General features: G+C 35.2%; 1 protein-coding gene across 1 annotated transcript; it reads left to right on the plus strand.

The window, feature by feature from the left end:
* Positions 1-1308: 1308 nt before the first annotated feature.
* On the plus strand, positions 1309-11236 carry LOC132855660 (probable polypeptide N-acetylgalactosaminyltransferase 8). Its single transcript, XM_060884799.1, has 11 exons — positions 1309-1541; positions 2602-2869; positions 5054-5220; positions 6729-6915; positions 7351-7548; positions 8103-8217; positions 8306-8491; positions 9828-9965; positions 10143-10235; positions 10343-10510; positions 10594-11236. Exons 1-11 carry the CDS (start codon positions 1379-1381, stop codon positions 10711-10713), a joined length of 1803 nt encoding a protein of 600 aa, XP_060740782.1. The 5' UTR covers positions 1309-1378; the 3' UTR covers positions 10714-11236.
* Positions 11237-15624: the final 4388 nt, after the last annotated feature.

Genomic DNA, 15624 nt, shown 5'->3' on the forward strand with positions numbered 1-15624 from the left:
ACAACAACAACAACAATAATAATAATAATAATAATAATAATAATAATAATAATAATAATGAGAAGAAGCAGAAGAAGGAAAATGAAACCTTAAATTATTCCATAAAGAGATTATTCTATATAATTCTATATTATAAACCATTTGGGGGGGCGCATATATATGAAGCAAATGGTTGAACCATTTTATGTTCCATATAGAAGCATTACTTTTAAAAGTGTAGACAACCCAATAATTAAGCTAGACGTCATTTATTCATTTATTAGAAATTTTAGAAATATATTAATTTATATAAATATAAATTTATAAATAAATTATAAATAGAAATGATAAAATTTACATTTAAAGTGATCCTTAATGAGTCCAAAGGGAACCCATCCTCATCTGGGTGACACAAGACCCCTCATGGACTGTCAAAAGCCTCTGGACTTCTGAAGACTGAAAGCATTTTACTAAAAAAGTACAAGAATCTCCAGTAGAATAAATCCATTTCCATTTAGTGCGTATTTTACACGTTCATTCCGCTATGCGCAGTTTTAAAGGACAAACAGTACCTATTTCTAGTCAGCAGATGGCACTGTTGTTAGCATACAGCATTCGTTGGAAGAGATGGTGAGGTAATAATAATGATGGTGAGTCATATGGCTATATGATGCAAAAAAAAAGTGCAACTGTGTAACCAAGGAAGTCATTTTATTTTTTTTGTTGAAAGTCAATTGCAGTCCAAAACCACCTTCATGGTTTAAAGTGGTCCCACCACAGCCATCCCATGTATCTGATTGATTTGGATCTTTGAGGTTGTTCTGTAAGAGAGAAATATTAGATTATAAAAAGCATGTTCAAGGACTTTAAATATAAAAAATGTACTATGTAAAGAAAAATAATTGATAAATACATAAAGCCCTGTGTTTACAATTTAATTCAATTCAATTCTTTAAGTAAAACAGAAACTACTCTAAATTACCTACCTGAGAGAACTATTTAGAATAAACCAACAGTCACCTCTAAGCAATATTACAGAATCAACAATAATTGCTATACAATATAACAACTGAGTTAAGCAGAGAGGACACAAATGTCAGGCTCCTACCTTACTAGAAGAGAATAAATTAAGTAAGTAATTATTACAACACTGTATCAGTGGACAGCAGGCTGTACCTAAATAAATAAATAAATATATTTACATTTCTTTTTTTTATCAAGTTGTCTTTTACATGGATTCACACCTTTATATCCTTTGATCAGAGAAGCTGTTTGACTTTCAGCATGAACCGTGTTCAAACAAAGAGCTATAATATCACCTGCATTTGGATCAGAGGAGAAACACCCATTAGTGTTAGGCAGCAGGTTGGCATCTGAACTTTCTCACAAGGCTATAAGGATGAGGATAAAGTTGATATGGTATAAAACTGTCACGTGTGCTGCCGTGACTCTTTTTATAATCAATTACATGATGAGATTTAGAGAATTATATAACGACAATGCAGACCAAAGCAGCGCACTGGACAGAGGACAGGACAAAAGACCGTCTGTTGAAAAACTATGTGAGTATCCTACATATGGATCAGTTGCTAAATCTTTTTATTATTAAAAGAAAAATAGTTTTGGTTATTTTATATCTATCTATCTATCTATCTATCTATCTATCTATCTATCTATCTATGTTTTTATTTTATTTATTTTATTTTTTATTTTTTCTAGAAATTAATCTTATATTTTAGATTTAATGATTTTATGTTTATATTGTTTTTTATTTTAATATTATTACAGGAAATACTAGATACATTTGTACATATAGCAGATATTTTCACTTTTTTTCATTTATTAAGATGCATTTTTGTTGTAATTAGATTAGATTTGATTAGATTCAACTTTATTGTCATTACACATGTACAAGTACAATGCAACGAAATGCAGTTTAGGTCTAACCAGACTGCAATAGCAGCAAGTGCAGAATTTTACAGAAGGAAGGATATGTGCGAGCCACATTTTTAAAGATTTTTTGTCTCTCTTTTTTTTATTGTAGTAAACATACAAAAATCTAAAGGTCACAGAAAGTGTGGTTCAACTGATTCTTATTGAGCTCCAAGATAAAACCATACTGCAAAAGAAATATGCTTTTGATTACAAAGTCGTGTAGGCAGGACATCAAATCTCAGCAGGGTCTCCAAAAAATTGACCCTAAATTACCTAATTATACCGAAAAATTACCTTTTTTATTGTAAAACCTTCACAATGTGTGTTTTTCATCCTTCTTAAACTTTTTTTCTTTCTGATTCATTATTTAAAGAAAATGTTCTCAGAGTATCATACAAACATTCTAATAAGGAATAAATAATGTTAAATAAATAATGTTGCATACAGTAAAATAAGTTACCATACATTCATTCATTCATCTTCTACCGCTTATCCGAACTACCTCAGGTCACGGGGAACCTGTGCCTATCTCAGGTGTCATCAGGCATCAAGGCAGGATACACCCTGGATGGAGTGCCAACCCATCGCAGGGAACACAATGAATTGATATAATATGATAATATTGTATCAATAGTATGCAGTTATATTTACATCCTGTTTTCATTTACCTAAGTTCTTAATTTGCAGATGATATGTTGATGTCCTTTAAAGTAAAACAAAATCGAATGCAGAAGATGATGGAGGAGATGCAAAACAACATAGAAGAAAAGAAAAGTAGAGGAGATCATCAGTCCATGCTTTTCCCAGAATCTTCACTGTTTAAAAAATGGGGTCGCAATCTTTCCCATGATGAGCAGCGTGAAGCGCAGGCTGGCTATAACAAATACGGATACAACGTCTATCTGAGCGACCGACTACCAATTAACAGACAGTTACCAGACACCCGGGATCCCAGGTGACCTAGATTTCTTTTAATTAAAAAAGTAAGAAAATAAAACAATAAAATGTGGAAGAATATAGCAGTAGTTCTTACACTCCAACCTTAAAACATCAGAATACAAATACATTCCATACAAATATGAATGTGCTTCAAACTATGTGCCAACAGTTTGGGGATGAACAACATATGGGTGTGATTGTCAGGGGTGCACATACTTCTGGTCAAGTAGTGTATGCAATACCATCCTGCTAATCAGAGCAAAAAGCAGGACAGGGCCAAGCTACTTTCAGGCATGTGTGTGTGTTTGTGTGTGTGTGTGTGTTTGTGTGTGTGTGTGTGTGTTTGTGTGTGTGTGTGTGTGTTTGTTTGTGTGTGTTTGCGTGTGTGTGTGTGTGCTCGTACAATGAGCTCTGTACGTTAAGTACGTACCACTTCAGTTAATTAATCTGGCATCATTAAACCTGTGTTATTACCATTATACTTTTTTTTACACTGAAATCAAAGAAATTCTACACTGAAGAAAGCGTATTTATGTTCTATTGAAACTCTGTAAACTCTTAGTGAACTTCCCTTCTCAGTGTCATGGTAAACATCACGGCTGAACTGAATGTGCCGCTACGGCACACCCTTTGACTTACAGTATCTGGCTGATTTCTTGAGAAATTTTAAGCTTGTTTATATATTTAACACTCATATTTCTTTTTTCTGGTTGTAAAAGTAAGACACACATTTGTTGGTGCATTGAGCCTTTTGTGCGTTGTTTCCCCCTTTTATAACCTCTTGCTCTTGATTCTAACATGCAAATCAGTTCCTTACATACAGCATTAGCTCCTAAATTACTCAATCAGAAAACTGGAAGAAACCTGTTTCATGGTTTCATCATAAGACCGCTGATTAAATGATTAAAGAGGCACGAGGAAGTTATGAATATATATGATTATAATATGTACATAACTTATATATAATATGAATATAACATGGTATCAATGCACAGCAGCAAGGAGAGGAACAGAGCACATTGTGAGTTCTGTCTTTCCTCCAGTGTGTGCTTTTTGTTTGCCTAATGACATCTTTTGACAGTGATCCGAATTTATTTGGATTATTTGGAGGTTAATTTTCATTAAAACGACTTATTTTATTTTCACCCGACTCTGCCCTCGACCTTAAAACAGCGTGTTAAACGATTTTAATGTCTAATCAGTCTTATGATAATCTTATGTGTTAAATATGCTTTTAACTAATTAACCTGCAAGATAGACAAATTAATTCCATTGTTTTAGATTAGTAAATTGTTGAGCAGATGATCTGGTGTTTTTTTGTGTGTGGACAGGATATGAACAGGATCCTCGAGATACAGTAGCAGCAAACAGTTACAGTAGCTTGTGTAAATGTTTAAGGATTCAAACGCATAACACAAAATGAAACATGAGATTAATTTAGTGTATACTCACTTGTGTTCGGTAAACACTTTATCCTTCTAAGTCTTTCCAGGGAAACACTGGAGAGGAGGCACAGAATAGGATGCTCTCTAGGATGCAACAAGTGCATGTTCATAAACATCTCAAATTTAAGAGTTTATGTCTCACACTTAAAGTGAACAGTGTCCTGATTAATTTTATGTCAGACATGCGGCCATAAAATAATTCATTTGTTTATACCGATTCTGCAGTGTACTGGTAAAAAGGGTTCAAATGCTGCAATGATGATGTTTGTATATTATTTATTGGTTGGATTTGTGACTTGTTTCTTGTGTTTAACTTTAATTGTATATATTAATTTATTTATTTGATCCTTATTTTTACTTCTATTATTATTATATATTTATTTTTTTTCTCTCTCTTTTCTGTTTCCATACTTCTGTAAAGCTGCTTTGAGACAATGGGCATTGTTAAAAAAGCTATACAAAAAAATTGAATTGAATTGAATTGTTTGCTGTTAATCAAGCTTAAGAAGATTTATAGTTTATTCCATTATTCCACCAAATCTAAGAATATATAAAATTAACTTTTTCAAATTTAGGAATTTTCTATTTCAGAAATCGTTTGTCAATATGTACAATTATATTAAATTCCCATTGTGTAAATTTACAGCGAGTGTGTGCATGTGACTGTGTGGTTAAAACGTCTTTTATTACTTTGCTCTAAATAACCGTGTATGCCGTTCGATTATTTTGCGTTTCTGTTCATTTTTTTTTTACAGGTGTGCAACAAAGGTGTATCCTGAGCAGCTTCCATCACTCAGTGTGGTTCTCATCTACCTGAACGAGGCTCTGTCTGTTATCAAGAGAGCCATACACAGTATCATCCACCGAACACCTGATCACCTGCTCAAGGAACTCATACTGGTGGACGATGACAGCACTAACGGTTTGTTAAGAAAACTCAATCTGTTTAAGGGTTCTTATACTTCTATTCTTATTTATGATTAACAGATGAAATAAAACAAATGAAATGCAGCTGAATCTGGGCAGTATTGAGTTTAGCTCACCAAATTTTTCAAACTCAAATCAAAGTTAGATTTTTGTTTTAATTTAGCCAGAGAAATTAACACAGAAAATACCAGTATGATAATGTGTTGTGCGATGTATTTTTAAGCCTATAAAGCAATACTAGTGCTGTCTGTGTCTCTGTTGCATTAGAAGATGTGCACGGTTCCTCCCCAGTCCTAAAACAACTGCCCCAAAGGAAACCCATCTCTTGGCTATTTTAGCCCCAGTCCAGGCGGTTAGCGATTTGAATATCGTCCCAGCCAATATTAGTTAATTACCCAAAGTGTGCTTTTGTTAATATTTTCCGCTCATTTAATCATTCCAGGTATCGAACACAACCAAGGCTTGGATCCATGCCTCTGTTTCCCATGACGGAAATATGCCTGGGGTTAACAACTGGAAAGTGGCATGTGACAGGGGTTACAGAAGCCTGCATCCAGCTACAGTCATGTGCAGATGCTACAGGCGAAACACAGCTTGAAAAATGAACTGGATTAGGTGTTGGAGCCACTACCACTGATTGGGTCAGGAAAACAGGGAAGTCTTCACTGATAAAATTCAGACCCATATGCGGGGATAACAGAAAAGGGGCAGTGGTGACTAAGCTGGTTAAGGCTCTGGGTTGTTGATCGGGGTTCAAGGCCCAGCACAGCCAAGCTGCCACTGTTGGGCCCTTGAGCAAGGCCCTCAACCCTCCCTGCTCCAGGGGAACTGTATCATAGCTGCCCCTGCACTCTGAACCCAACCTCCTCAGTTGGGGTATGTAAAGAAAAGAATTCCACTGTGCTGTAATGTATATGTGGCGATAATAAAGGCTTCTATGCCCCTGTTCTATTCTATTCTATTAATTAGGGAACAAATATCCAGGGCTTTTGGGTAAAAGCCAAAACAAAAACAAAAGCACATGGCACAAGACACAAAAACTGTCAGCCGAATTCTTAGTTCTGATTGCGATATACGTAAATCAAGTCAGGACTCTGTTTGCTTTAAATGTTTGACATGTGTTTTACCTTTTGTTGGATAAACATACACAGAATTTTAGTGGTTGAAGAGAAGAAAATCAAACTGGTTTGATATCAAGACAGAAACGATTCTGTGTTGATTTGGATATATTTCTATAAATATGCTGCCCTGGTAAGCTATGTAAAAGAGAAATACTCATGAGCACCGAGTGTCTACTGTAATATGAGCTTCATATTAACCACCACTGTAGAGTGAGACATTACAGTGTCACAACATTGCATCCCACCACCCCACTGTTGACTATTTTCTTGTGATGCCACACCATAGCATGTTTAAAACTTTGGACACAAGATCAATACTGTTATGTCCTATGACTGCGTGCAGATATTATTGAGAAGGAATACGTATGCTCTTTGTGAACAGAGGACCTAGGAGAAAGTCTTGATTTCTACGTTGCCACAACACAGAAGCAACATCCTCAGCTGAAAATCCTCCGAGTGAGACACGATCGTCAGATGGGTCTCGCACAAGCTCGCATCACCGGTTGGGCTGCTGCTAGTGCTGATGTTGTGGCTATTTTGGACATACATATAGAGGTCAATGTGATGTGGTGAGTATCTCAAGTGAAGTATCTCAAGCGAAACATCTCATTTTCTTAGCTTGTGAATTCAAAAACAAACAAACAAGCAAACAAACAAACAAACAAACAAACAAACAAACAAACAAATAAATAAATAAATGATTATGAAAAGGAGTCAGCCCATATTCAAGATTTTATCATTTAACTTCACTCAGAAAGATTGAATAATATTTGCAGCATCGTGCCATGATTCTATTTGTGCTTATTTTCTACTGCAGCAGTGAGAATTTCGTTGGAAAGTAGAAAAGTGTGCATAGCAAATAAAAATTCAGTTCTGACCTTTGCACAATCAGAATCTGACCATCAGCCCGTATTATTTCGATTATTGCTTTAATGATAACGGAAGCTAACGTCATCTGTTTTTAACACGTGCCTGTGTTCTTATTTTTGTTTCCATGTCACCAGGGCAGAGCCGCTGCTAGCGCAGATCAAGGCAGACAGAACAGTCGTCGTCTCTCCTGTGTTTGACCGAGTCAATTATGACGACCTTGAAGTAGTTCTGTACCCTCCTTATGCTCATGGCTTTGACTGGGAGCTGTGGTGTACGTACGTGCCTTTCAGCCCTGAATGGTACAAACACAATGATGGCTCAACTCCTGGAAAGTGAGTAGATTGAAACGGCATTGAGACGGCGATATAAATACAACATATATTTTTTTTCCGACAGTTAAAAAAGGTTATAAACGTCTCTTTACAAAGCAAATGTCAGCACGACATCAATTACATTTTTTCCACACAGCAGTTTTTCTTTAAGTGAGTATGTAAACGGTCCTGCCATGTCTTCGTGTATGATGAATCTTTCTTTCTTTATTTAACCAGGTGAGTCAGTTGAGAACCAGTTCTCATTTACAATGACGACCTGACAAAGAAGCAACATAAAAACAAATACAATACACAAACACAGCTATAAACAATGACATGTAAAAACAAACAAAAAACTAAAAACAAGTACAGTGATCGTGAGTTAGTGACTAAATTGAATAATTGAATAATTGAATAATGATCTGTTGCTATAGCGACGATAACGGACTAAAAAGTACGGCATGAAGTTTGCAGTTGCAGTGTTTTTTCAGTGATCCTCTTGCAAAAATAATCCAGAAAATAATGGACCAATCGAAATGGAGATTTCAGCATTGTTATCTTCTTCATTTATCCAGGTCTCCTTCTTTAATGGGAATTCTGGCTGCAGACAGAGCTTTTCTGGGAGAAATCGGCACCCTGGATGCAGGGATGGATGTTTACGGTGGAGAAAACGTAGAGCTTGGTATTCGGGTGAGATCTTTTGTTGTTGTTGTGATGTCTGTATGTGTATGTATGTAATTCAGCTGTGAAGCAACAACTGATCTGGGTTCATGGTCAGGTGTGGACGTGTGGTGGGAGCATCAAGGTCGTGCCGTGCTCCAAGATCGCCCACATAGAGAGAGCTCACAAGCCGTACGCACCCGATATGAGCAAGTACATGATGAGAAATGCACTGCGTGTGGCTGACATCTGGATGGATGAGTACAAATATCATGTTCATATAGCCTGGAACCTTCCCTTAAATGTGAGTACACTGGGATAGTTATTACTGATAATATATACGTCATTGATACTCTATAATAATAATAATAATAATAATAATAATAATAATAATAATAATAATAATAATAATAATAATCTACACATAATCAATAGGTGGCATGACAAAGCAGAGTAAATGTGAACACCAAAAATTAGAATTTAAAGTTTTATTTCTCTTATACCGCAACAATTTACAATTGTTCAGTTTATTAAAGACTGGTACATCATACTTTTTGTCCATTTACTGTTCATTACATGTTGCAGAATGTCCACTAAAAAAAAAACAGGTTAGTTCCTGTTCTCACTTACGCTACAGCGACTGTAAACATTTGTTCGTTTTCTGACCTGCAGCTTTTTTTTATTGAAGTTAAAACACACACAGGAAAAAATGTGGTTTGTCAGATTAGCAAGAAACAAAGCAACAGGTAACGTGTTAAAGATTTTGACTGCGGAGGAAAACTTACTGAATATTACAAAGCACTGAAACTGTAGACATAAATGTTTTAGAATGAGAACATTAACAGATAAAGCATAATTATTTAAGTATAATTATTACTTTAAGCTAATTTTTTTGGAATTCATTATATATTCGAATTGAATGGAAAGAAGTCTGGAGTTTAGCTAAAGTTTTAAATTAAAGAAGTTAAATATAAGGTTTGTATGTATGAGAAATACCATATACACAAACAAAAATGGACTAATATTAAATCTAACATTACACCATTTAGAATTCAATTTAACTAAACTTATATTGAGGTCTTAAAAGATCTAAGAAATAATAATAAAAAAGGATGTATAGGAAACGTTTGGTAAGTTATATTCTATATAGTTTTTTTCTTTTGATGTTGTAATGAATGTAAGTGATAATAATTGAATGTAATGTGATCCTCTATGTGTATGTCATGTTATTTTTCCTGTTATGCAATTAATAAATAAAAAAAGTTAACTATAATAAATAGTATAGTAATAATAGTAGCTCAACTGGTTAAGGCTCTGGGTTGTTGATTGGAGGATCGGGGTTCAAGGCCCGGCACAACCAAGCTGCCACTGCTGGGCCCTTGAGCAAGGCCCTCAACCCTCCCTGCTCCGGACGCTGTATCATAGTTGCCCCTGCACTCTGACCCCAACCTCCTCAATTGGGGTATGTGAAGAAAAGAATTCCACTGTGCTGTAATGTATATGTGGCGATAATAAAGGCTTCTATGCCCCGTTCTATGCCCGTGGTACAATTTGGGAAGAAATTAAAACACTTGTACAAAATAAATTTCAGCATGTCAGATTGTCGATTATACATAATACTGTTATAATACATCATACAGGATCATGGCATTGATATCGGGGACACTTCAGAAAGAAAAAAACTCAGAGAGAAACTTGGATGTAAACCGTTCAAGTGGTACATGGAGAACGTCTATCCTAGTCTAGACCTCTGGATCGACTTTTTGGGCTACGGAGGAGTGAGTCTTCTCGTATTTCACATATCTTAAAACATTAACTAGTAAAATCTTATTATATCTTAAGAAAACATTTAGATTTGAATATTAACAACGTTATGTGTGAGTGGCTGAAATTCACACAAGAACTTTTTCATTTCTCTGATCCAAAAAATATATCTTAACTTTTTCTCCTTAAAGCTACAAAATTTAGATTCACAGATGTGTTTGGATCAAGGTCCTGTCCCAGGTCATACTCCTGTAGCGTATACATGCCACTATTACACACCTCAGGTAACCTTTAACAACAGCTGCTCTAATTCATCACCTGTCACTCTGCACACAAATCACTGCCATACTGTACATGCATTGAGCTTCTTGTTTGTTTGTTGCTTTCACAGCACACAACTTACAAAGAAAGCGGCGAGTTTTATATTGGTGAGATCAACTCACATAAAAACACTGACAACAGATGTCTGGCAGATCCTGGAACAGGGAATGTCCCTGGCTTGTATAAATGCAAAGAGGCCTTGACGAGGAACATGAGCATTAACTGGGATTTTAAGCAGGTGCTGTAAATCATTTTGCAATGTAATAATCCTGTGATGAGACTTTTCAGACCGTGTGCTCATCATGGCTGTGTTGTCTGCAGGGTGGTGAACTGCGCAACCGAAAGACAAACAGATGTGTGGAAATCCACCATCACACTCTTGTTATTCAGAACTGTTCAGGACAACAATGGAGCATAAAACATGTCATCAAACCCTTCTGATGGTTCTCTTGTTTTTTACACTGAGTTTTACCATGTTTATGATGTGAGGATGTAAACATACAAGAATACTGAACAGAGGATATAAATAATTCTTCTTTCCACTTTTTCTGAATGATTTATCAGATGTTCTTACAACAAGAAATGTCTTAATATGAAGTATAAGGATGTAATATGAGGATTCAAGTGAATATGTTGTATTTGTTTTATACTACAGCAACTGCCAGTGATTACAGGTCATAATTTATTAAAGAGCAGCATATTGTGTTTTTCTTTTTACCTTGTATAATTTCTTTTAATGTTGTAGCACAGTTGCAACAAACAAACAATCAAACAAATGAATAGTTCTTCCGTCATCAGCATCTGGGGTTTTTTTCTTTCTCTTAAAGTGAAAAAGATTTTTAAAATAATGTTAAATACAGTTTTTAAGCACAGATACAAATAAGAAAAAAAAAACTATCCAAATGAGATTAAACTCTTGTTTTATAAGGTCTCATTTTCTTAGCTTCTGAATTCAAAACTGAAACAAACAAACAAACAAACAAATAAAGTTTGTATAAACTTTAACAAATAAACTATAAACAAATAAACTTTGTTTGCTTTACTTTCTTTTTTTACACTACAATTACAATTATTATTGTATGAGAGCTGCAGCGACAAGAGCACATTTTTAACACCAAAGTCCGGACTATAGGAGTAAGTTCAAACCCGTGTTTTAATTCCTCTGTAAAGCTCACACTGACATGTTCATCTTAAAGTGTCCTCTCCTGTTGTGTAGATTGATAAAGAACGTTTCAGCATCAGGTGCAGGAAAAGAAACAGCAACAAGAATCACTGGCCAAAGAGCTGAAGGAATATGGTGAGTTTGGAGACATTCACCCTGACACACAATTAGTATAATTGCATATTAATAGATTAGTATAATTAACATATTGATTAGATGGTTGGTGAAGTATTTCTATTACTCCTTTGAGAAGTTAGAGGTTGTGTGTCACTGACCACTGGAGGGCATTCATTAGATGTGTTGGTTTTAAGGTGTGTTCACACATATGTTGACTCGGAGCAATAACAACTTGGTGCAATAACAATGGGAATGAAGTGCCACATGACTGACATATGTGTGTGTGTTTGTGTGTTTGTGTGTGTGCACGCACCAGGGTAAAGGCTAATATTTGCTGATTTGAACATCAGCAAAAACATCATTGTGACACTAAAGCAGACTAAACAAACTTATCTGAGTGTATTTTCAGGTGTCTTAAGTTTGTAGTCAATCCAGTGTTTAATTTCCTTCTCACATACTTTGCTCGCTCTAATAGCTTTGTACAGTACCTTGTACGGCACTCATGCCAAAGCCATGACACTTTGTTCTGTGTGCGTTGGCACTAGCAGGCTCGTGTTTGATGCGTCACTACAGTAGATTTTTAGTAAGAGGCAGGGTCATTGCAGGAGTTAGTGACTGTATCCCAAAATAACTAAATAAAATAAATCAATATTTATAAAATATACGGAGATACATGGAAATAACGGAGACTTTGGTGCAAACGTTGATGTAACTCTACAATCTGCAAGACTGCTATGTTACACATGTGGCTAATTTCTTCCGTTTCTCTCTGTCCTCCCAGCTGATGACCTCATAGACTCTGACCGTACAGTGTTACTACTGGAGAGCAGGCAGAAGGAAGAGGAACGTCAACTAGCGGAGGCCATTGTGAGCTTCCACCAGGCGAGAGTTTGATCTGAATGACCCCGAAGTGCTGAAGAAGCAGGTAGGGGTGCGCATTTTGCCTGGGCTGGCAGGCGAGGATCTAGACAGTGGAGACAGGACTCAGAGACAGCGAGAGCAGCTGAGAGACTGGAGCTTACAGCAGCAGCAGGAGCTGAACCAGGCAAAGGAGTTGCAAAGGCTGCAAGGTAACTACAGTTTACCAGATTTCAGGTAGCAGCTGATTCGTGTGTCTGTCGTGTCTCCATCAACGATTCTGACCTCCAGAATTATTGGCTCCATTTGGTAGAAATTGGGGTATGAATTAATTGCTCAGAGTAACGACAAATCTGTCATTGAGATTAACTCATGTTTTGAGTACGGATGTATGACAAAATGAAAAACACATCGGCTTTCAATGACCACATGGTCATCATGGTTTAGAACAGAGAAGATTCTCCAGGAAAGAAAATATCCAAAAAGAGGTAAATTGAACTTCTATGAGCTCAACTTTATTGAGAAACAAGAACAAGGTGATACAACTAGTGGACTGGAATTGTGTGATGTCCAAAAGTGAATAGTTAAACATAGTGAACAAGCATAACACCATTACTGGATCTGGACACGTTTGCTGTTTACAGTTTTGCATCTACTTTTAAAATCGTTTTCCTGCTTGGAGTTATTCCTGTGTTCGTATTGTCTGAGTACATACAAATCAAATCAAATTTTATTTTATTTGATATATTTTATTTTATTACATATTCTTTTTATTGATTTTATTTTATTACATATTCTGAGTTAAGTTTTTTTTGTTAATTTGAAGTATCTATCTTCATCGAATCTTTCGCTGTCACTCTTTCCCTCTGCTACTCTGAACTGAGTATCAACAAACAAAACAGAAAATGAAATCAACATTAAAAGCTTAATGAATTAAGTTCTAGCATAACCCACACAACAAGACAATTATTCAGCAAGTGAAGCTAGGTTTGTTTGACGTATCTGTTGTATATTTATCGGAAGGCCGAAATCGATAATGCTATTATTAAATAGATTTAACACTTTTACCAGTGGATGATAACAAGCAAGTGTCCTGATTAGTCATTTAAAATATATCCACTAATAGGCCTCCACTCTTTTGTCCTGTTTGGATGAATAATTTATTGTTTTGTTTGAAATAAATTTATACTGTGTTTGAATTTGCTGCATTGTCTTGTCTAAATGTATAATAATAATAATACTAATAATAATACTAATAATACTACTACTACTACTACTACTACTACTAATAATAATAATAATAATAATAATAATAATAATAATAATAATGAGAAGAAGCAGAAGAAGGAAAATGAAACCTTAAATTATTCCATAAAGAGATTATTCTATAGAATTCTATATTATAAACCATTTGGGGGGGCGCATATATATGAAGCAAATGGTTGAACCATTTTATGTTCCATATAGAAGCATTACTTTTAAAAGTGTAGACAACCCAATAATTAAGCTAGACGTCATTTATTCATTTAATAGTAATTTTAGAAATATATAAATTCCGGATAGAAATGATAAAATTTACATTTAAAGTGATCCTTATTGAGTCCAAAGGGAACCCATCCTCATCTGGGTGACACAAGACCCCTCATGGACTGTCAAAAGCCTCTGGACTTCTGAAGACTGAAAGCATTTTACTAAAAAAGTACAAGAATCTCCAGTAGAATAAATCCATTTCCATTTAGTGCGTATTTTACACGTTCATTCCGCTATGCGCAGTTTTAAAGGACAAACAGTACCTATTTCTGGTCAGCAGATGGCACTGTTGTTAGCATACAGCATTCGTTGGAAGAGATGGTGAGGTAATAATAATGATGGTGAGTCATATGGCTATGTAACCAACTCGAATAATTTAACTGATAGATCCAATAAATCTGTCATTATTTACCATACTTAGAATAAGTGTTTCTTATTTGCACTTATATACATATTTTCTTTTCTTTTTCTATCTAATGCATAACATGTTTAGTCATGTTTAATATGTATATCTATATATGTGGGTATATATATTTTTTTTCGGGTGTGAAATGTATTAGAGAAGTTGAGTCGAGTGTTGCTGACGTCACTTGTGCGCCAGTAGTGGTGAAAGATGCGCGCTGCATGTTTTTGGCGGCTGCTCAACTTTATCCATCTCTGAACTTTTCATTTTTATTCTCTGTATAATTTGTGTATTTTAATTTTATAATGTAAGATGATGAGGATGGTTGATATTGTCTGTGAATCGGACATAAAGTTTGTAGACCGAGTTTTCTTTAATTTCTTTTCTTTATATTATATTCATTGGTGTATGAAAATTGGTAAAATTGTATTGAAACAATTGATATGTTTATATAAGGTTTAAGTTTGAAGTTATCGATGTTAAGTACATGTGATGGATAACTGATGACGTCACTTGTGCGCCAGTAATGATGAAAGATGCGCACTGCATGTTTTTGGCAGCGGCTCCTCGCGAATCTCTGTCAAAATACATGTCTGAAATGTTTCATTGCATTAGGTTTTGCAACGTGTGTGTTCTATGAGCTGGGACTGTTTCATCGCGGTGTGATTGCGTTGGATTCGGGTCGATAAGGACGTGTTACTCTGGAATCTATTCGGATGGACTGCGCCCCCACAGGACTGTAACCACAGTTTTATTTTTATTTTTTTAACGTTACCTCAACCGGGAACATTTGTATTTACAGTATACTTATACTGTATACAGTATATTTGTCTATGGACTATTTGGGATATTTCTATTTTCTTTTGTGGTTATTGGAATTGTTAAATATCTCTTATTGTTAAATGAGTAAATTGTGCTCCATTTAAAAAAAAAGATTTTTTTTCTTTGTTAAATTTGAACAGAACAAGAAAGTTACACAAACCTGCAATACAGTTTAAAAGTAAAACAAAAGAAAATTAGTAAATACATTATTCATTTTGGTTAATTTTTTGTGTTGGTGCTTTATTCAAGCCGTTATACTAAATGAGACTAGATTACATATAAGTGCAGACACACAATTCTGATATAATTTTTTTTTTGGTGTGAGACCCTGAACCCGGGACTCCAGACATCAAGATAAATTGCTATTTTAAGTGTTTGGTGATCTCAGACCTAGTACATATTTTCCCCCTTTTCTTTAATGTGAACCCAACGTATGGGTTGCAGACTAGAGAGAGAAAAT

This window comes from Tachysurus vachellii, chromosome 13 (assembly GCF_030014155.1).
Source record: "Tachysurus vachellii isolate PV-2020 chromosome 13, HZAU_Pvac_v1, whole genome shotgun sequence".
Classification (NCBI taxonomy): Eukaryota; Metazoa; Chordata; class Actinopteri; order Siluriformes; family Bagridae; genus Tachysurus; species Tachysurus vachellii.

Excerpts from the sequence above, each read along its gene's own strand:
- LOC132855660 (XM_060884799.1), top strand. The coding sequence starts at position 1,379 with ATGAGGATAAAGTTGATATGGTATAAAACTGTCACGTGTGCTGCCGTG. Across the intron at positions 5,221-6,728 it reads GGACGATGACAGCACTAACG|AGGACCTAGGAGAAAGTCTT; the intron begins GTTTGTTAAGAA and ends CTTTGTGAACAG. Across the intron at positions 7,549-8,102 it reads GATGGCTCAACTCCTGGAAA|GTCTCCTTCTTTAATGGGAA; the intron begins GTGAGTAGATTG and ends TCATTTATCCAG.